The 22,944-nt window shown below is 52.0% G+C and overlaps 1 protein-coding gene across 2 annotated transcripts in view; it reads left to right on the top strand.

Moving 5' to 3' along the window:
- LOC140410622 (microtubule-associated protein RP/EB family member 3-like) overlaps positions 1-22,944 on the top strand; it is a 222,307-nt gene that overhangs the window by 54,623 nt on the left and 144,740 nt on the right. For both annotated transcript variants that reach the window (XM_072498937.1, XM_072498938.1), the window contains exon 2: positions 105-232. In XM_072498937.1, coding sequence (XP_072355038.1) covers positions 112-232 — 121 coding nt within the window. In that variant the 5' untranslated portion in view covers positions 105-111. The remainder of the gene's footprint in view (positions 1-104; positions 233-22,944) is intronic.

The raw sequence follows: 22,944 nt of genomic DNA, 5'->3' as shown, positions 1-22,944 counted from the left end.
TACCACCGTGCCACCCTATTGTAGATGTAGTTGCCCTGGATCACACTGGTGTCTGGTTGATTTTGTTTCTACCTTCTGAATTTATTCATCTGTTTATTTTGCAGCTGTGGCATGGCAGTGAATGTATATTCCACCTCGGTGACAAGTGAAAATCTGAGCCGACATGACATGCTGTCATGGGTCAACGACTCCCTCCAGCTCAGCTACACCAAGATTGAGCAACTATGCTCAGGTAATGAGCTAGTGACATGTAATATTTTTGGATAAGTAGCATACCTAACACTGATTTTCAGTGTTAATGTAATGCTTTGTTTGGTCATTTATAAGGTTTAAAAGTAAAATTAATCCTTAAAACTCCTGGAATTATATTTGTCTGTATGCAGATGTTTTTAAAAAATATTTTTATTCTCCTTTTTCACATTTTCTCCCAAATTTACACCCAACAATAAACAATAATCAGTAACGAATGCAATGTCAATCCCCATATCAATAACAACAATCCCATCCTGGGCAGTGAACATATCCATGATTCGGAAATGGGTAGTAGAGGGAGGGGTGGCGTGGAAGTGGCTGGAGGCGGCGTCTTGCAGGGATACTAGCTTGGGGGCACTGATAACGGCACTGCTGCCGCACCCGCCGGCACGGTACAGCATGAGCCCGGTGGTGATGGCGGCACTGAGGATCTGGGGTCAGTGGAGAAGGCACAGGGGGGAGGTAGGGGCCTCAGTCTGGACCCCAATACGAAACAACCACAGGTTTGTCCCGGGTAGAAAGGTATCAGACATATACCAGGAGCTGCAGGAGGCGGAGGAGGCCTCGGCGGAAGAGCTGAAGGGCAAGTGGGAGGAGGAGCTGGATGAGGGCCTGTGGCCGGACGCCCTGGGCAGGGTCAATTCCTGCTCATCTTGTGCCACGCTTAGCTTGATTCAGTTTAAGGTGGTACACTGGGCGCACACCAGGGGCTGGTTTAGCACAGGGCTAAATCGCTGGCTTTGAAAGCAGACCAAGGGAGGCCAGCAGCACGGTTCAATTCCCGTACCAGCCTCCCCGAACAGGTGCCGGAATGTGGCGACTAGGGGCTTTTCACGGTAACTTCATTTGAAGCCTACTTGTGACAATAAGCGATTTTCATTTTTCATTTCATGATAGCGGCAAGAATGAGCAAGTTCTTTGGGATAGAGGACAGGTGTGTGAGGTGTTCAGGGAGCCCAGCAAATCGTGTCCATATGTTCTGGGCATGCCCGGCACTTAAAGAATTCTGGCGAGGCTTTGCAAAGGCTATGTCCAAAGTCTTGGACACTCGGGTAAAGCCGAGTCTAGGAATAGCGATATTTGGGGTGTCAGAAGATCCGGGAGTGCAGGAGCCGAAAGAGGCCGGGATCCTGGCCTTTGCCTCCTTGGTAGCCCGGAGACGGCTCTTGTTAATGTGGAGGGATGCGAAACCCCCAAGTGTGGAGACTTGGGTCAGTGACATTATTGGGTTTCTAGGTTTGGAGAGGATAAAGTTTGCCTTGAGAGGGTCCTTGCTGGGGTTCTCCAGGCGGTGGCAACCATTCCTTGACTTTCTCGCGGAACGTTAAGTGAGGAGGTCAGCAGCAGCAAACCGGGGAGGCGGGGTGGGGGAGGTGGGGAACTGTATGGGTTGTGGATAGATTTTTCTTGTAAATGGTAGTTATCCCACCTTGTTTTGTTAAGTTGTTAATTCTTTTTTTTGTTTTTTGTTGCCGCCTTTTAGTAGTGGTTTTGTAAAAATTCTGTAAACTTTTGAATAAAAACAAGCTTTAAAAAAACAAAACAATCCCATCCTCCCACCAAACCCCCAAACATTAGCCCACATGTTACCTTAAACAAATAACAAAAAGGAATCAGGACCCCCCGCCCCGCGCAATGTTTGATGTAATCCAATTCACAAAAGTGCATAATGAATAACACCCATGAATTGTAGAATCCCCCCATCCTCCCCTCATTTCAAATTTGACCGTCTCAAGAGTCAAGAATTCCAGCAGGTCCCCCTGCCACTCCAGGACACAGGGTGGAGAGGTTACTCTCCATCCCAACAGGATCCGCCTTCGGGCGATCAACGATGCGAAGGCTACAACATCTGCCTCCGCACCCCTTTGGTCCGACACCCCGAATATGACCTCCCGAGTGCCCGGGTCCAGTTTCACGTGCACTAATTTAGAGATTACCCGAAAAACCTCCTTATATCACCTTCACCTGTATCAGCCCCAACTTCGCGCACGAGCTGGAGGTGTTCACCCTCCTGAGCACCTCACACCAGAACCCCTCCTCCAAAACCTTTCCCAACTCTTTCTCCCACTTTGCCTTGATCTCTTCCAGCGGCGCCTTCTCCTCTTCCAAAATAGCCCCGTAAACCGCCGACACTACCTCCTTCTCCAGTCCCCCTGTCATCAGCACCTCCTCCAGCAATGTGGAAGCCGCCTCTACCGGGAAGTTCTGTACCTCCTATCTGGCAAAGTCTCGAACCTGCATGTATCTAAATATTTCCCCCTGTTCCAGCCCATACTTCACTCCCAGCTCCTTCAATCCTGCAAACCGACCCTCAAGAAACAAATCTTTTAGTGCCCTAATTCCTTTCTCCTCCCATCTCCGAAAATTTCCAACCCACTTCCCAGACTCAAATCTATGGTTCCCCCAAATCGCCATTTTCCTTGACCATGCCCCCACCCCGATGCTCTATGCCTCCCCCCGCACTACCCCTTTCCATACACCCGAACCTCTGAACGCGATGGCCAATGGCACAAACGCGAGTGTAAACAGCAGGGGGTGCAGAGGACATCCCTGCCTAGTCCAACTGTTTGGATTGGATTGGATTGGATTTGTTTATTGTCACGTGTACCGAGGTACAGTGAAAAGTATTTTTCTGCGATCAGCTCAACAGATCATTAAGTACATGAGAAGAAAAGGGAATAAAAGAAAATACATAATAGGGCAACACAACATATACAATGTAGCTACATAAGCACTGGCATCGGATGAAGCATACAGGGTATAGTGTTAATGAAATCAGTCCATAAGAGGGTCATTTAGGAGTCTGGTGACAGTGGGGAAGAAGCTGTTTGTGAGTCTGTCCGTGCGTGTTTTCAGACTTCTGTATCTCCTGCCCGATGGGAGAAGTTGGAAGAGTGAGTAAGCCGGGTGGGAGGGATCTTTGATTATACTGCCTGCTTTCCCCAGGCAGCGGGAGGTGTAGATGGAGTCAATGGATGGGAGGCAGGTTCGTGTGATGGACTGGGCGGTGTTCACGACTCTGAAGTTTCTTGCGGTCCTGGGCCGAGCAGTTGCCATACCAGGCTGTGATGCAGCCTGATAGGATGCTTTCTCTGGTGCATCTGTAAAAGTTGGTAAGAGTCAATGTGGACATGCCGAATGCCCTTAGTTTCCTGAGGAAGTATAGGCGCTGTTGTGCTTTCTTGGTGGTAGCGTCGACATGGGTGGACCAGGACAGATTTTTGGAGATGTGGAGATCTGTGGAGAGAAAAGTATTCCGAGCTGATCTTATTTCTGCGGACACTCGCCCTCGGCTCCTTATACAGTAGCTTTACCCAGTCCGCATATCTTGTTCCAATCCCAAACCGCTCCAGAACTGCCATCAAGTACACCCATTCCACCTGGTCAAACGCTTTCTTGGCGTCCAGTGCCACAACCACCTCTGTTTCCTTTCTCTCCGCCGGTGCCATAACCACGTTCATTACCCTCCTAATGTTCGAAAAGACCTGCCTTCCTCTCACAAACCCCGTCTGATCTTCCCTATCACCTTTGAGGCAGGCAGTCCCCTAGCCTACCTGCCAGAACCTTCGCCAATATCTTTGCGTCCACATTTAAAAGTAATATGGGCCGATACGACCCACACTCCGTCGGATGCTTACCTCTTTTAAGCGTCAGGGAAACTGATACCTGCCCCAAAGTTTGTGGTAACACCCCCTTCCCTATCGCCTCCTCAAACATCCCCACCATCAGCGGTACCAGCTTATCTTTGAATTTTTAATAATATTCCACGAGAAACCCATCCGGCCCTGCCATCTTCCCCGACTGCATCCTCCCAATCGCATCTTTTATCTCCTGCTCCACTATCATCCCTTCTAATGTAGCCCTGCCTCCCTCCCCTAACCTCGGGTACTCCAACCCATCTAGAAATTCCTGCATCTCCCGGCCTCCCCCAGGTGGCTCTGACCTGTACAACCTCTCATAGAATTCTTTAAAGACCTTGTTAATCTGATATGGAGCTACTACCAACTTCCCTGCCCTGTCCCGCACCTGGACAATTTTCCTTGCCGCAGCCTCCCTCTGGAGCTGCCCCGCCTTCTCTCCATGCTGGTAAACTGCACCCCTTGCCCGCCTCAATTGGCGTACCGCCTTCCTGGTGGATGGTCGGTCAAAGCTCGCCTGAAGTTCCTTCCTCTTTTCCAACTTCGCTGGGTCTCCATCTTCTGCATACCTCCTAACTACCTCCAGCATCTCACTATTACCCTCTGATGCTCCAACCTCTCCTCTTTGTCTAGCCTAGCCTTGAACGAGATCACCTCACCCCTCACCACCGCCATTAGAGCCTCCTAGACAACCGCCTTCGACACCTCACTCGTGCAGTTGAAACCCATATATTCCTCGATTACTTTTTCAATTTTGTCACAGAACCCTCAGTCCCCCAACAGTCTCACATTTAACTTCCTGTACCAACCCCTTCTCCAGTACCATATCCACCCAATGCGGAGCATGATCTGATATTGCAATTGCCGGGTATTCCGACCCCTTAACTCCAGCCAGCAGCGCCTTCCCCACCATGAAAAAATCGATCCGTGAGTACACCTTATGGACCGCTGAGAAAAATGAGTAGTCCCGCTCCCTCGGGTGCAGAAACCTCCAAGGGTCCACCCCCCCGCCCGGGTGGCGAGCTGGGCCGTGACCTGTCCTGCACCAAATTCCAGTCCCCCCTCACCATCAGTTTGTGTGTGTCCAAGTCGGGGATGGCCCCAAACACCTTCTTTGTGAATCCCACATCGTCCCAAATGGGATCATATACACTTACCAGCGCCACTAGCCTCCCCTCCAGCTCCCCTGTCACAATCATGTACCTACCCGCCTGATCTGCAACCACCGTCTCCATCTGAACCCATACCCTTTTGCTGACCACTACCGCTACCACTTGAGCCCTTCCGTCAGAGTGAAACACCTGACTTACCCAGCCCTTTTTTAGTCTCACTTGATCCTTCACCCTCAAGTGAATCTCCTGCAGCATTGCTACATCAGCCTTCAAACTTTTAAGATGCGCAAGCACTCTTGACCTTTTGACTGGGCCTCCCAGCCCCCTTACTTTCCACGTAACTATCCTAACTGGGGGTCTCTCACCCCATTCATTATTTTTTTAAAATAATTTTTATTAAAGGTTTTCATAAAATATCAATAACAAAATGAGAAGAAAAAAAAGAACCCAGCAGTGTTAAGTACAGAACACAGTCCAGAAAAGCAACCCTCCATACCCCCCTCCACCCCTGTACATAAATAATAAATTAACATTAACACCCCGACTTAACACAACAGGTATATACACCCCCTCAGACCCTTCAGTGTAAATAACAAAAACAATAATAAAGTAAACCCCCCCCACCCCCGAGCTGCTGCTGCCACTGACCAATGTCTATCGTTCTGCCAGAAAGTCTCAGAACGGTTGCCACCGCCTAAAGAACCCTTGTACCGACCCTCACAAGGCGAATTTCACCCTCTCCAATTTAATGAACCCCGCCATATCGCTGATCCAGGATTCCACGCTTGGGGGCCTCGCATCCTTCCACTCAAGAAGAATCCTTCGCCGGGCTACTAGGGATGCAAAGGCCAGAATACCGGCCTCTTTCGCCTCCTGCACTCCCGGCTCCTCTGCCACCCCAAATATTACGAACCCCCAGCCCGGTTTGACCCTGGATCCTACCATCCTCGACAGCGTCCTCGCTACGCCCTTCCAAAATTCCTCCAGCGCTGGGCATGCCCAGAACATATGGGTGTGATTTGCTGGGCTCCCTGAGCACCTAACACATCTGTCCTCATTCCCCAAAAAACCGTCTCATCCTTGTCCCGGTCATGTGTGCCGTGTGCAGCACCTTAAACTGTATGAGGCTGAGCCTCGCGCACGATGAGGAAGAGTTCACCCTCCCTAGGGCATCTGCCCACGTCCCTTCCTCAATCTCCTCTCCCAACTCCTCCTCCCACTTAGCTTTTACCTCCACCACCGAGGCCTCCTCCTCCTCCTACATCACCTGGTAAGTTTCCGAGATCTTCCCCACTGCCACCCACCCCCCCCCCCGAGAGCACCCTGTCTTGTACTGTGTGTGGCAGTAGCTGCGGAAATTCCACCACCTGCCATCTGGCAAACGCCCTTACCTGTAAGTACCTGAAGGTGTTCCCCGGGGGAGCCCGTACTTCTCCTACAGCTCACCCAGGCTCGCGAACATCCCGTCCACAAACAGGTCCCCCAACTTTCGTATCCCTGCCTTGTGCCACCCCGTAAACCCCCCACCTGTTCTTCCTGGGGCGAACCGGTGGTTCCCCCGTAGTGGAGCCATGCCGAGGTCCCCACTTCCCCCCTATGCCGCCTCCACTGCCCCCAAATTTTGAGGGCAGCCACCACCACCGGGCTCGTGGTATACCTCGTTGGAGGGAGCGGCAGCGGCGCCGTTGCCAGCGCCCCCAGACTCATACCCACACAAGACGCCGTCTCCAGCCTCTTCCATGCAGCCCCCTCCCCCTCCATCACCCACTTGTGCACGATCGTCGCATTGGCGGGCCAGTAGTACCCACAGAGGTTGGGCAGCGCCAGTCCCCCCCTATCCCTCGCGCCCACACAACCCCCATTATACTCTTGTTAACCCGCCAAAAAAAAGCCTTCATGATAAACACGGGGGGCACTGGAACAGGAACAAAAGCCTTGGGAGCACCGTCATTTTGATTGACTGCACCCTACCTGCCAAGGACAGCAGCAACGCGTCCCACCTCTTGAACTCCTCCTCCATTTGCTCCACCAGCCTTGTAAAATTAAGCCTATGCAGGGCCCCCCCAGCTCCTGGCCATCTGGACCCCCAAATACCTAAAGCTCCTCTCCGCCCTTATTAGTGGGAGCTCGTCAATCCCCCTCTCCTGGTCCCTTGGATGAACTACGAACAGCTCGCTCTTCCCCATGTTGAGCTTGTACACCGAAAAGTCCCTGAATTCCCTAAGAATCCTCATTACCGCCGGCATTCCTCCCACCGGGTCCGCCACATACAGCAGCAGGTCGTCCGCATAAAGCGACACCCTATGCTCCTCCCCTCCCCGCACCACCCCCTCCAGTTCCTTGACTCCCTCAGTGCCATAGCCAGGGGTTCAATCGCCAGTGCAAAGAACAGGGGGGACAGGGGACACCCCTGTCTCGTCCCTCGGTGCAACCGAAAGTACTCGGACCTCCTGTTTGTGGCCACACTCGTCATCGGGACCTCATACAACAGCCTAACCCACCTGACAAACCCCTCCCCAAACCCCAACCTCTTCTGCACCTCCCACAGGTACCCCTACTGTACCCTATCGAAGGCTTTCTCAGCGTCCATCGCCACCACTATCTCCGCCTCCCCCTCCCTCGCCGGCATTATGATAACGTTCAAAAGCCTCCGCACATTCGCGTTCAACTGCCTCCCCTTCACAAACCCCGTCTGGTCTTCATGGATGATCTGCGGCACACAATCCTCAATCCTCGTGGCTAAGACCTTCGCCAGCACCTTGGCATCTACATTTAGCAAGGAAATCGGTCTGTAAGACCCACATTGCAGGGGATCCTTGTCCCGCTTCAGGATCAAGGAGATCAGTGCCCGGGACATCGTCGGGGGCAAAGCCCCCCCTCACTTGCCTCATTGAAGGTCCTGACTAACAGCGGGCCCAACAGGTCCATATATTTTTATAGAATTCGACCGGGAAACCGTCTGGCCCCAGTGCCTTCCCCGCCTGCATACTTCCTATCCCTTTGATAAGCTCCTCCAGCCCAATCGGGGCCCCCAATCCCGCCACCAGTCCCTCTTCCACCTTTGGAAACTTCAATTGGTCCAGGAAACGGCCCATCCCTCCCTCCTCCCGTGGGGGCTCGGATCGATACAATTCCTCGTAAAAGTCCCTGAAGACCCTATTGATGCCAACCCCACTCCGCACCACACTTCCTCCCCTGTCCTTAACTCCCCCGATCTCCCTAGCTGCGTCCCGCTTCCGAAGCTGATGCGCCAGCATCCGGCTTTCCTTTTCCCCATACTCGTAGACCGCCCCCTGGGCCTTCCTCCACTGCACCTCCGCCTTCCTGGTGGTCACCAGGTCAAATTCGGCCTGGAGGCTACGCCTCTTCCTCAACAATCCTTCCTCGGGCTCCTCCGCATAACTCCTGTCTACCCTCACCATCTTCCCCACCAGCCTCTCCCCCCCCACCCCCCCCCCCCCGCTCCCTCCGCTCCTTGTGGGCCCTAATGGAGATCAGCTCTCCCCTCACCACCGCCTTCAGCGCCTCCCATACCATCCCCACTCGGACCTCCCCGTTGTCGTTGGTTTCCAAGTACCTCTCTGTACTTCCTCGAACCCGCTCGCACACCTCCTCATCCGCCAACAGCCCCACCTCCAAGCGCCACAGCGGGAGCGGGTCCCTCTCCTCCCCCATCTCCAAGTCCACCCAATGCGGGGCGTGGTCTCAAATGGCTATTGCCGAATACTGAGTATCCTCTACTCTCGCTATCAGCACCCTACTCAAAATGAAAAAGTCGATTCGGGAATAAACCTTATGGACATGTGAGAAGAATGAAAATTCCCTAGCCCCCGGCCTTGCAAATCTCCAAGGGTCCACCCATCTGGTCCATAAACCCCCTCAGCACTCTTGCCGCCACCGGCTTCCTACTCGTCCTAGACCTGGAGCGATCCAGTGCCAGATCCAACACCGTGTTAAAGTCTCCCCCCATTATCAGGCCCCCCACTTCCAAGTCTGGGATCCGACCCAACATACGCCGCATAAAACCCGCATCGTCCCAGTTCGGGGCATACACATTGATCAATGCCACCCTCTCTCCCTGCAACTTACCACTTACCATTATGTACCTACCGCCATTATCTGCCACAATGCTCGACGCCTCGAATGACACCTTCTTTCCCACCAAGATCGCCACCCCTCGATTTTTGGCATCCAGCCCCGAGTGAAACACCTGACCTACCCACCCTTTCCTCAATCTTACCTGGTCTGCCACCTTCAGGTGTGTTTCCTGGAGCATAACCACATCCGCCTTCAGCCCCTTCAGGTGCTCGAACACACGGGCCCGCTTGACTGGCCCGTTCAGTCCCCTTACATTCCAGGTTATCAGCCGGATCGGGGGCTACCCGCCCCCCTACCCCGCCGACGAGCCATGACCCCTCCTCGGCCAGCCACGCGCCCGCACCCCACACCCAGCCCGTTCCCCACAGTGGCATACCCCCGTCTCGACCCCCCCCCCACTCGCTCCAGCTCCTCCTTGACCATAGCAGCAGCAATCCTCCCCCCCCCCCCCCCGACTAGGACCCATCCTAGCTGATTTACTCCCCCCCCCCCCCCCCCCAATTGCACTTCCGCAAGTCAGCTGACTCCTGCTGACCCCGGCCACTCCCGCCTCTCCTTCGACTCCTCCCATTGTGTGACACACCCTCCTCTCCCGTTCCCCATCCATAGGGTCTCTCCCTTCCATTCTAAGCGCGGGAAACACCCCTCGCTTCCCCGCCCCCTCCAGTCTTCAGCGCGGGAAAAAGCCCGCGCTTTCCACCTACCAGGCCCCGCCACCTCTGATGCAGCTCCTTTTACAGGTCCGGTCTCCTCACCCCTGACTCGGGCCTCCCCCTCCCCCGCGGGGCCCCATCTCACCGCCGTCCACCAACCCTGTTCCGTTTACCTACCCCCCTCCAAGAGCCCCCCCGACCAACCCAACCAAAACAGTGCCCAACCCGCCCCAACCTCCCTCACCGACCCGAAAGATAAAAACACAGAAAAAAAGAAGAAACCCGGAGCAATGCAAGGGCCCCCCCTTGAAAAAAGAATAAACATAACATATCAACCGCAGTCCCCAATCCCCCATCCTGACCCTCAATCTGTGTCCAACTTCTCGGCCTGAACAAAGGCCCACGCCTCCTCCGGAGACTCAAAATAATGGTGCCGGTCCTTGTCGGTAACCCACAGTCGTGCCGGCTGCAACATGCCAAACTTCACCCCCTTCTTGTGCAGCACCGCCTTCGCTCGATTGTACCCAGCCCTCCTCTTCGCCACCTCCGCACTCCAGTCCTGGTATATTCGAATCTCCGCGTTCTCCCACCTGCTGCTCCTCTTCTTCTTGGCCCACCTGAGCACACACTCCCGATCGACGAACCGATGGAACCTCACCAGCACCGCCCGCGGAGGCTCGTTAGCCTTGGGCCTCCTCGCCAGCACTCTATGGGCCCCCTCCAGCTCCAGGGGCACCTGAAAGGACCCCACTCCCATCAGCGAGTTCAACATGGCGATCACATAGGCCCCCACGTCCGGCCCCTCCAGCCCCTCCGGGAGGCCCAGAATCCGCAGATTCTTCCGCCTCGACCGATTCTCCATCTCCTCGAACTGCTCCTGCCATTTCTTGTGGAGCGCCTCGTGCGCCTCCACCTTTACCGCCAAGCCCAAGATCTCGTCCTCATTGTCAGAGATCTTTTGTCGAGCCTCGCAGATCGCCACCCCCTGGGCCGTCTGTGTCTCCAGCAGCTTATCAATAGAAGCCTTCATCGGCTCTAGCAGGTCTGCTTTAATCTCTCTGAAGCAGCGCTGGATACCCTCCTGCTGCTCCTCCGCCCACTGCATCCACGCTGCCTGGTCTCCGCCCGCCACCATTTTGTTCTTCTTCCCTCACACCTTCTTCGGGTCCACCACCACCTTTTCTGTCGCCCCGCTCCTAGTAGAAGCCATATACTGATGGGAAGCTGTTATAAACTCCTTCCCACACCGGGAAAAGTCAAGAAAGTGGCGTTGGGGGCCCTGAAAAGAGCCCAAAAGTCCGTTTTTGCGGGAGCCGCCGAATGTGCGACTTAGCTCTGCATAGCCGCAACCAGATGTCACCCTATTCATTATTAACATCAAACCTCCTCCCCCTTCTCAGAATCACCCCCTGCAAAACATTTCACCCAGTACCGATCCTCTCTCGCTTTCTCTCTCTCTCTCTCTCTCTCTCCCTCTTCCCCCCCCCCCCCCCCCCTGCTTGCCTCTTAGGCCCATCGAAACCTGCTAACCAGACTCCAATGTCCGCAGCCCTCCTCTCATCTCACCTCCATTCACTAGCCGACTTTAGCCCTCCCTCCGCAAAAGCATACTGTCCCCTCCCACCCAGTCCCAGAAGAAAAAGAAAAACAATCTAACCCATACAATTCAATAATATATATAACCGTTGCAACAAAAAAGAAAGAACAAAAATGCCAATCAAACGAAACAAAAACATAAACTCTAACAATGTGAAGTCAAGTAAAAAAAAATCTGAATTTGTTATGAATTGCTAATAGATAGAACACTAATCTTTCTGAGAACATTATTGGGGAAGAATGAAGACCTTTCTTTGTCCAGGGCCTCGGAATCTCCCACCACCATATGAGGGGACACAAGGATTGTATACAATATTCTAGATGTGTTTCTGACCAAGATCTTGTAAAAAACCACTAGTACTCTCTATTGTATTGAATTATCTTAGCTGTGCATCGAAATACACTTTGCTTTTACTATATCCTCTCGGTCATAGACCTTGACGTTTCTGCATAGCACCTGGATCTTATTTTTCCCTCTCGATACACTATATCCTCTCCAGTCCGGAAGACACTCCAGTTGTCTGGAACCTTTTTAAACCTAGGCAACGCGCAGACTCAGCACTCAACTGTTCAGGTACTGCAATAAATCGAGAAGTGGTGGGTTCACCTGATCTTCAGCCTGATGGTAGATTGATGAGGGACATATTGACTATGTAGTGCAAGAAAATGCACCATGGTTACAAAGCCACTCAATTTTTCTCTGTGCCATCTTTAGCCTTTGCTTGCTGCAGGATATCTATTTAATATGCATTTGGTAAGTTTGAATGCACTTCATATTGAACATACAGCAACATGCAGCACAGAAACAGACAATTCACCGTAACTAATATGTGCTGGAAAAGTCATATTGGAGGATGTGGACATCAATCCTTCACCCTCTCACTGGCTTTACCACTTGAGCTAATCCTATGGATAAAGCATGAAACACACCACAAAGTCCCCTCATTTCAAATTTCTTGCAATGCAAGAACTATTCTCTTCTGAGCTTGCGGCTGGAACAGAGTACAGTAGTGTTCTGTTTATCATCTAATTCGGTTATACGTGATTTTAAAGGTCTTGGTGCCCACTCAATGTCCACAAAATGGATACTGTTCCACCATACAACTTGATAATCAACAAAGAGCTTTTAAAAATACAAATTGTTGACTAACAAGGAAGCAATAATGGTTGGGAGTTTACTTGAATATCACCAGGTGGCCCTTATCTAGCGAGGCAGTAGCATAAGGCAAAGTATTTTACTATCGTTTTTAAAAAATGTATTTTATTCCAATCATATTCAAAAGTACAAAAACACAAATCAGTATCATTGTCAACACCACAGTCTGTTCAATTGCTCCCCCTTTTCACTTCCTCCCTCCCTCCCCCGCGACAAAAATTTCCTCAAACATTGTCATGAACAATCCCACCATGATTCAAAGCCCTCCGCTAATCCTCTCAACTCGAACTTGTTCAATATCGTTTTTGTCCTCCAGTTGGAATATTAAGAATGTCACTCCATTGTTTGAGACGACAGGGAAGGAGAAACCAGAAAACTATGGACTTGTTAATTAGCATCAGTTGTGGGGAAGTAGTTAGAATTTATTATCAAAGGCAGAGTGACTGAGCAGTAGGACAAAGATGAGCTGATTGATGCGACCATCAAATTCACTCGAAGACACGTGGAGAAGTAAACCGTGGTTTTAATCAGCTTACAACTGAGCCTGCCTGTGACCGATACAACAATGAATGCGGCCCCGCATGTCAGCTGCCTTTATACTTCCTGTAAGGGGTGGAGCCTGGGCGAGCCCGTACATGCCCCGACATATCCCCCTATGGGTGAAGCCGTACAATGGCCCATAGGTGGAGCCCACAGGGTTAAACACATAACGTAACACGATACAGCAGTAACATGATATCACAGTGCATTGGTGAATTAACAGTAGTTCCATTCACCACATTCACCCCCTGTTTAAAAAATGAAGTCCGGCGGGGGTGACGGGTTTACAGATTCAGTCGGTCTGGCGCCCAGATCGTACGTTGCGACCACCGAAGCACTGGTGTTGCAGCCGTTTTGGGTGACTGTGGAGCTGGGACCGGAGCAGGCACAGGCGTGGACTCCTGGAGCGGCTCTTCCGGAGCTTCATTCCTGTGGACCGGTGCGGCGGGTGGGAGGGAGTGCGAGAACCATATCGGGGTAGGGGCGCTGAACATGGGAGGTTGGATAGGGGTAGGGGCGCTGAACATGGGAGGTTGGATGGGACCTAGTGTGGGGGATGCAGTAGTGGTCGTGGTGTCGGAGCCTGCGGGCGCCAGGTCCCGGAGGGAGACGGTATCCTGCCGGCCATCGGGGTGTCTGATATACGCATAGTGTGGGTTGGAGTGCAGGAGCTGGACCCTCTCTCCCAGAGGGTCGGTCTTATGGCTCCGAACATGTTTTCGGAGGAGGACTGGACCCGATATCATCAGCCAGGGCGGAAGCGAGGCCCCTGAGGTAGCTCCCCTAGGGAAAACAAACAAGCGGTCATGAGGGGTCTGGTTTGTGGCCGTGCAAAGGAGGGACCTAATAGAGTGGAGCGCATCGGGGAGGACCTCCTGCCAGTGAGAAACCGGGAAATTCCTGGACCGTAGGGTCAGTAGGATGGTCTTCCAGACCGCCGCGTTCTCCCTCTTCACCTGCCCGTTTCCCCTGGGGTTATAGCTGGAAGTCCTGCTTGAGGCGATGCCTTTACTGAGCAGGTACTGACGCAGTTCGTCGCTCATGAACGACGAGCCCCTGTCGCTGTGGACATAGCTGGGGAAACCGAACAGGGTGAAGACACTATGCAGGGCTTTGATGACTGTGGGAGTGGTCATATTGGGGCAGGGAATGGCGAACGGAAAACGGGAGAACTCGTCTATGATGTTCAGGAAGTACGTGTTGCGATTATTGGAGGAGAGGGGCCCTTTGAAATCGATACTAAGGCGTTCAAAGGGCCGGGACGCCTTTACGAGGTGGGCCTTATCTGGTCGATAGAAGTGCGGTTTACACTCCGCACAGATTTGGCAGTCTCTGGTTACAGCTTTGACCTCCTCGATGGAGTAGGGCAGGTTGCGGGCCTTGATGTAGTGGGCGAGCCGGGTGACTCTCGGGTGGCAGAGGTCATCGTGGATAGCACGTAATTGGTTATCTTGCGCACTGGCGCACGTGCCGCGTGACAGGGCATCTGGGGGCTCGTTGGGTTTCCCAGGATGATATACTATATCATAGTTATAGGTGGAGAGTTCGATCCTCCACCTCAAGATCTTGTCATTCTTGATCTTGCCCCGCTGCGTATTGTCAAACAGAAAGGCAACCGATCGTTGGTCGGTGATGAGGGTAAACCTCCTACCAGCGAGGTAGTGCCTCCAGTGCCGTACGGCTTCTACGGTGGCTTGGGCTTCTTTTTCGACCGAGGAGTGTCGAATTTCAGAGGTGGTGAGGGTGCGGGAAAAGAACGCTACCGGTCTGCCTGCTTGGTTGAGAGTGGCGGCGAGAGCGACCTCTGAGGCATCGCTCTCCACCTGGAAGGGGGCGGACTCGTCCACCGCGCGCATTGCAGCTTTGGCGATGTCCGCCTTGATGCAGTTGAAGGCCTGGCGAGCCTCGGCTGCCAGTGGAAAAATGGTGGCCTTAAATAGTGGGCGGGCTTTGTCCGCATACTGGGGGACCCACTGGGCGTAATAGGAGAAAACTCCAAGGCACCTCTTCAGGGCCTTGGGGCAGTGAGGGAGAGGAAATTGCATACGGTCAGGGTTGGGCCCTAGGACCCCGTTTTCCACGACGTAGCCGAGGATGGCTAGCCTGGTTGTGCGGAAAACGCATTTCTCCTTGTTGTCGGTGAGGTTGAGTTTTTGGGCGGTTTGGAGAAATCGGTGGAGGTTGGCCTTTTGGTCCTGCTGATCATGGCCGCAGATGGTTACATTGTCCAAGTACGGAAACGTGGCCCGCAGCCCGTACTGGTCCACCATTCGGTCCATTGCTCGTTGGAACACCGAAACCCCGTTTGTGACGCCAAAGGGGACCCGGAGGAAATGGAAAAGGCGGCCATCTGCCTCAAACGCCGTGTATTGGCGGTCCTCCGGGCGGATTGGGAGCTGGTGATATGCAGACTTCAGATCTACCGTAGAGAACACGCGATAGTGCGCAATCTGACTTACCATGTCTGCAATCCGGGGAAGGGGGTACGCATCGAGTTGCGTAAAGCGGTTAATGGTCTGGCTGTAATCAACCACCATCCAGAACTTTTCCCCGGTCTTGACGACCACCACCTGAGCTCTCCAGGGGCTATTGCTGGCTTCTATGACCCCTTCCCACAAGAGACGCTGGACCTCGGACCTAATGAACGTCCTGTCCTGCATACTATACCGCCTGCTTCTGGTGGCTATTGGCTTACAATCGGCGGTGAGGTTCGCAAAGAGGGGGGGAGGGTCGATTTTTAGGGTCACGAGGCTGCATATGGTGAGCGGGGGCAGGGGCCCCCCGAATTTAAGAGTTAGGCTCCTGAGGTTGCACTGAAAATCGAGTCCTAAGAGGAGAGGAGCGCAGAGGTCTGGGAGCACATATAGTTTAAAATTAGGGTACTCAGTGCCCTGGATCGCTAGGGTTGCAGTAGTGCACCCTTTGATTTGCACCGAGTGCGACCCAGAGGCGAGGGAGATAGTTTGTCGCATCGGGAATATTGGGAGCGAACAACGTCTTACCATGTCCAGGTGAATGAAGCTCTCTGTGCTCCCAGAGTCGAAAAGGCAAGGTGTCTCGTACCCATTTACCCGGACAGCCATCATGGAGCTCCGGAGGTGCTTCGGTCGCGACTGGTTGAGGGTGACCGCCCTGAGCTGGGGGTAGCCGGCGGCATGATCGGAGGTGCTGGGGCGGCCCCGCGATGGCTGCTGTCCATGTCGTTCGTACATCTCGGGCGGTGTAGCAGATGGCGGCCCCCGTTGGTCAAGCGTGGTGGGCGGTGAGGACGATGGCATCCAAGATGGCGGCCCCCATGGATCGCACGTGGCTGGCTGCGTGGGGGAGGATGGCCAAGATTGCGGCCCCCATGCGTCGCACATGTTGTGCGGAGGCGGAGTCGGCAGACACGCTGCCACTTTGCGGGGTCTGCGGGCCTGTGGGTCTGTGAGTTCGAGTTTTTAGACCTGGCGAGGCAGACCTTGGCGAAGTGTCCTTTTAGCCCGCAGTTGCTATAGTTCGCGTTGCGGGCCGGGCAGTGCTGTTGGGGGTATTGGGACTGGCCGCAAAAATAGCAGGGCAGCCCCCCATGATGGGCGGGTGGACGCGCGGCACAAGCCTGGGGTAGTCTCTGGTCGGGGGCCCACGAGGGGGTCGCGTGGTCGGCGGGGAATGCAGTAAGGCTCTGAAACGCGACCTCCAGAGAGGTAGCTAGTGTTACCGTGTCCTCCTGGTCTTGGGCCCCTTTTTCGAGCAGGCGCTGTCTTACATAGTTCGATCGGACTACCGCCACAGAAACGTCTCGGATAGCGAGCTCCATATGCTGAGGGGCCGTAACGGCCTGGTAGTCACAGTTGGGCGCCAGGGCTTTGAGATCGCGTAGGTAGTCATCTAGCGACTCCCCGGGGCGCTGGCGGCGAGTGGAGGAGATGTGTCGCGCGTAGACCTCGTTCACGGGCCGTACACATATGCGTTCGAGTAGTGCGAGGGCCTCTGTATAGGACGCGGCGCCGTCGTGCTGGACAGAAATACGATGGCTCACCCGTGCGTGGAGAAGACTCAGTTTCTGTTCGTCCTTGACGGATGGCGTAGACGACGCGGCGATATAGGCCTTGAAGCATCAAAGCCAGTGCGAAACAATTTCTCTCGCCTCCGCGGCCTGTGGATCGAGTTCCAGTCTATCAGGTTTGAGGGCTGATTCCATAGTAGTATTTTAAGCTGATTAAATTGATGCGACCATCAATTCACTCGAAGACACGTGGAGAAGTAAACCGTGGTTTTAATCAGCTTACAACTGAGCCTGCCTGTGACCGGTACAACAATGAATGCGGCCCCGCAGGTCAGCTGCCTTTCTACTTCCTGTAAGGGGTGGAGCCATGGGCGAGCCCGTACATGCCCCGACATATCCCCCTGTGGGTGAAGCCGTACAATGGCCCATAGGTGGAGCCCACAGGGTTAAACACATAACGTAACACGATACAGCAGTAACATGATATCACAGTGCACTGGTGAATTAACAGTAGTTCCATTCACCACACTGATCAAAGAATGTAAGCACAGATTTGTGAAAAGTAGGTCACATCTGAGTAATCTAGTTGAATTCTATTGTGGAGATTGCTAACATGATGGACAGAGAAATGTTGTTTATATGAAATTCCAGAAGGTATTTGATAAGATTCTGCATATGAGATTATTAGCAAGAATAGAATGCACAAAATTGGAGGTAGTCTGGTGACATAGTGGGTAATTGGTTGAGAGGTAAAAGACAGGAGGGATAAAAGGAATATTCTCTATGGCGGGTTATCTCAAAGAATGTTGCTCAGTGAGCAACTTTTCACCTTGTATACCAATCACTTGAATGAATGTTGTTACAATTGCTGGATTTTATAAGATGATACGAAAGAGAAAATGCTGGAAAATCTCAGCAAGTTTGGCAGCATCTGTAGGGAGAGAAAAGAGCTAACTTTTCGAGTCCGATGACTCTGTCAAAGCTAACAGACAGAGAAAGTGGGAAGTATTTATACTGTGGAGTGAGAATGAAAGATGAGTCATAGCCACAGAAACCCAGGAAAACTGGGTGCTAATGGCCACAGAAACCAAGGGGAAAGAGTGCTAATGGCAGTCCCCAGAGAGAACAAAAGATGTGAAAGGTCAAACAGCAGGGAAACTAACATCAGAGGATGAACTGTAGATGTGGGGGGAGGGGAAGGGGGAAGCAAAGAGGAGAAAGGTGGATAAGATTTGGGGGGGGGGGAATTAAATATATATTAAGAAAGAAAGAAATGGTAAAAGACAGTTAAAATGAAATGGGATGAAAACAAATGGGTCGAGGTGGGGTAGAGCTGATCATCTGAAGTTATTGAATTTGATGTTCAGGCCGGAAGGCTGGAGCGTGCCTAACAGGAAGATGAGATGTTGTTCCTCCAGTTTGCGTTGAGCTTCACTGGAACATTGCAGCAGACCAAGAACAGACATGTGGGCATGGGAGCAGGGTCTTTTGTTAAAATGGCAAGCAACGGGAAGGTCAGGGTCCTGAATGCGCACAGAACGAAGATGCTCAGCAAAGCGATCACCCAGTCTGCGTTTGGTCTCTCCGATATAGAGACGATCACATTGGGAGCAGCGAATGCAATAGATCAAATTGGAAGAGTTGCAAGTGAAACGCTACTTAACCTGGAATGAGTGTTTTGGGCCTGAGATGTTAAGCATGGAAGACGTAAAGGGGCAGGTGTTACACCTTCTGCGATTGCATGGGAAGGTGCCATGGGTGATGGGAGACGTACTGGGTATGGTGGAGGAGAGGACTAGATTATCTCGGAGGGAATGGTCTCTGCGGAATGCTGACAGAGGGAGTGAAGGGAAGATGTGTTTGGTGGTGGCATCATGCTGGAGTTGGCGAAAATGGCACAGGATTAACATTTTCGCCAAAAAATGAATGTAGAAGGAAAGTGAAACATATGTTCTTTGTACTTTTAATTTCTTTATCATATTCTTTTGATGAGTAAAATTATTTTGTTTTAAGCTGTGAACGTTGTGGCTTCAATTTTTCAGTAAATACCTGGGTTTTTGGATTTCAAGAAGAAAAGCACGTTACTGGTCTCTACTAAGAACATAACACTGGGAAATTCATATCTCTTCTAAAAGTTATCAATCTGCACAGGGGATCATGTAGCACGTTGCATATCCAAGTTTGTAATTTAGGAACAATGTGCCCTCTAATTACTTGGAGTGTGCAGGTGTCTTGTTTAAATGCACAGCTTCTTTAAATATTTTTGCGTAGCCTGTGTGTTGTCATTTAAATGACAACATACCCTTCGTCGTCCAGTACTTTCCCAGAGCGGAGAAACTATGACATCTACTTCACAGCCTTCAACACGTCATCGATGAAGATGAACATCTTGCCAAGGTCACCCCCACACCCCCCACCCCCACTACTTGCTTTCAAACAACTGCGCAACCTCAAACAAACCATTGTTTGCAGCAAACTACCCAGCCTTCAGAACAGTGACCACGGCACCACTGCCATGGCAATCTCTGCAAGACGTGCCAGATCATTGACATGGATACCACTATTACACGTGAGAACACCACCCACCAGGTACACAGTACAGACTCGTGCGACTCGGCCAACGTTGTTTACCTCATACGCTGCAGGAAATGATGTCCCGAAGCGTGGTACATCTTACTGTGCTCACCCCAGTCTAACGCCGGCATCTCCACATCATGGCTACCATCGACACCGCAAACTGCCGGCTCAAAGTGGATAGGATCTCCAGGAAGATCGCGCATATAGACACTGACATTAAGTTTCTACAAAGATGCAAGAAAGCAGACACGATCCCGAAAGGGCTACAGATCACAAACCCACTCAAGTCGACCTACAACACAGACTACGCTGCAAGACTCTGCCGTCGCACCTCTCTCACACTCCTCAACCACCTCGTACGCCAGCTCAACAGCAGACGACGCAACCTGGAAACCAAGATAGAGGCCATATTCTCAACTTGCGCTCAGGACGCAGCAGACCAGCTGCGGAACACCGCCAAACAGATGAGCAACAATACTATGCCACCTATATGCATACCAAGAACAGGAAGCTTGAGAAGCATCACCACCAGCAGCAACCAAGCCACCCCAGTACCACAGTAGAAAACAATACAGGGAAATCTATTGTCAACTTGTCAGACTACACCCTTCAACCAGACGAAATCGAAGTCCTCAGCAGAGGGCTCAATTTCTGCACCACCACCAAAATGGACCCCATCAGTCTCACGGCAGACACGGAGGAATTCATCAGGCGAATGAGGCTCCAGTAATTCTTCCACAGACCCCAAGAGGCCAACAGCAAACCCAAGCAGACTACCAATGAACCGGAATAGCAGACCGAGAGATCTGCGGTGCGGTAACCGAAGAGGAAAGAGTCGAATTGGACCACTCCGGAAGGCCGCTGCCCTAGACTCGACATGTGTGCTCAAGCCGTCAGGAGTCGCGTCAATTCCAGATTCATCAGTCGCATTCACAAGACAGCCCCGAACGTCACCCAAGCACAACGCAATGCCATCCGCGCTCTCAAGACCAACCGCAGCACCATCATCAAACCAGCAGACAAAGGAGGGGCCACTGTCATACTGAACAGAACGGACTACTGCAAAGAAGTATACCGACAACTGAACAACCAAGAACACTACAGACAGTTACCCGCAGATCCGACCAAGGAACACATCCGCCAACTTAACAGACTTTGATCAAGACCTTGGATCCAGATCTTCAGAGCACCCTATGTGCTCTCATCCCACGTACTCCCCGCATTGGAGATCTCTACTGCCTCCCGAAAATACACAAGGCCAACACACCAGGCCCTCCTATCGTTTCAGGCAATGGGACCCTGTGTGAGAACTTCTCTGGCTACATCGAGGGCATCTTGAAACCCATCGTACAAGGTACGCCCAGCTTCTGTCGCGACACGACGGACTTCCTACAGGAACTCAGCACCCATGGACCAGTTGAACCAGGAACATTCCTCGTCACAATGGACGTCTCGGCCACCAGGTACGCGGTACATACTCGTGCGACTCGGCCAACGTTGTCTACCTCATACGCTGCAGGAAAGGATGTCCCGAAGCGTGGTACATTGGCGAGACCATGCAGACGCTGCGACAACGAATGAACGGACATCGCACAACAATCACCAGGCAGGAATGTTCCCTTCCAGTCGGGGAACACTTCAGCAGTCAAGGGCATTCAGCCTCTGATCTCCGGGTAAGCGTTCTCCAAGTCGGCCTTCAGGACGCGCGACAACGCAGAATCGCCAAGCAGAAGCTTATAGCCAGGTTCCGCACACATGAGTGCGGCCTCAACCGGGACCTGGGATTCATGTCGCATTACATTCATCCCCCACCATCTGGCCTGCAAAATCCTACCAACTGTCCTGGCTTGACACAATTCACACCTCTTTAACCTGGGGTTACCCCATCTCTGGATCTGTAAAGTTTTAATCACCTGCTAATGCTCGCATTCCAAGCATTGTCTGGCATCTTTGAATCTGTCTATATATGTGTTTCTGGAACATACCTCCTCATTCACCTGAGGAAGGAGCAGTGCTCCGAAAGCCAGTCTTAAAGTGACAGCGAATAGATTCAGGAGGGAGATCAGGAATCACTTTCAAAAAAGGTAATGAAAATCTGGAACTCTAGGCTTCTGATTGAGCTCAGTTAAAGTTTCAAGACTGAGATCGGTAATTTTACTGGGTAAATCAGAATTTACAGTGCAGAAGGAGGCCATTCGGCCCATCGAGTCTGCACCGGCTCTTGGAAAGAGCACCCTACCCAAGGTCAACACCTCCACCCTATCCCCATAATCCAGTAACCCCACCCAACACTAAGGGCAATTTTGGACACACAGGGCAATTTATCATGGCCAATCCACCTAACCTGCACATCTTTGGACTGTGGGAGGAAACTGGAGCACCCGGAAGAAACCCACGCACACATGGGGAGGATGTGCAGACTCCGCACAGACAGTGACCCAAGCCGGAATCGAACCTGGGACCCTGGAGCTGTGAAGCAATTTGCTATCCACAATGCTACCGTGCTGCCCTACAGATGTCAAACAATGTGGGTCGAGGACAGATAAATGGAACTAAGTTACAAATCAGCCATGAACTGATTAAATGGTGGAGTAGGCTCAATATGTTAAGTATTTGGGCAGCACGGTAGCACAGTGCTTGGCACTGTTGCTTCACAGTGCCAGGGTCCCAGGTTCGATTCCCAGCTTGGATCACTGTCTGTGTGGAGTCTGCACGTTCTCCCTGTGTCTGCGTGAGTTTCCTCCGGGTGCTCCGGTTTCCTCCCACAAATCCCGAAAGACGTGCTGTTAGGTGAATTGGACATTCTAAATTCTCCCTCTGTGTCCCGGAACAGGGGCTCCGGATTGTGAAGACTAGGGGCTTTTCACAGTAACTTCATTGCAGTGTTAATGTAAGCCTACTTGTGACAATAAAGATTATTATTATTTCTATGTACTATTTCAGTGTAGTACGTGATATTAACACTTTGCAGAGTTTCGGCGTTTCAAACGCCTTAAAATAATTCAATTCTAAAATATAGTGAAAAGGTTAAGAGAAAGCCAGAAGCTATTCTCAGTCACTGCAAGTATATTCTCAAGACATAATATTACAAATAACTTTAACAGCATTTTGAGAAGACTCCATGTGAAGGAAAGAGTAGTTACTATAAATGAGTTTTAGCAACTTAGGGCAAAATGGTATTTCTAATTGAAAGCAGAATGTCCCAGAAGGAATATTTCTAATAAGGGTGTGGTGGTATGTATTAGGGGTAGTACGGTACCTGTGATGCCGAGAGGCTATTGGTAGTCAGACACTGGGTCCTGGTTGGATCTGCCGCCTGCTGGCTCCACCCAGT

This window comes from Scyliorhinus torazame, chromosome 4, assembly GCF_047496885.1.
Source record: "Scyliorhinus torazame isolate Kashiwa2021f chromosome 4, sScyTor2.1, whole genome shotgun sequence".
Lineage (NCBI taxonomy): Eukaryota > Metazoa > Chordata > Chondrichthyes > Carcharhiniformes > Scyliorhinidae > Scyliorhinus > Scyliorhinus torazame.
This window is presented reverse-complemented; position numbering and strand designations above follow the sequence as displayed.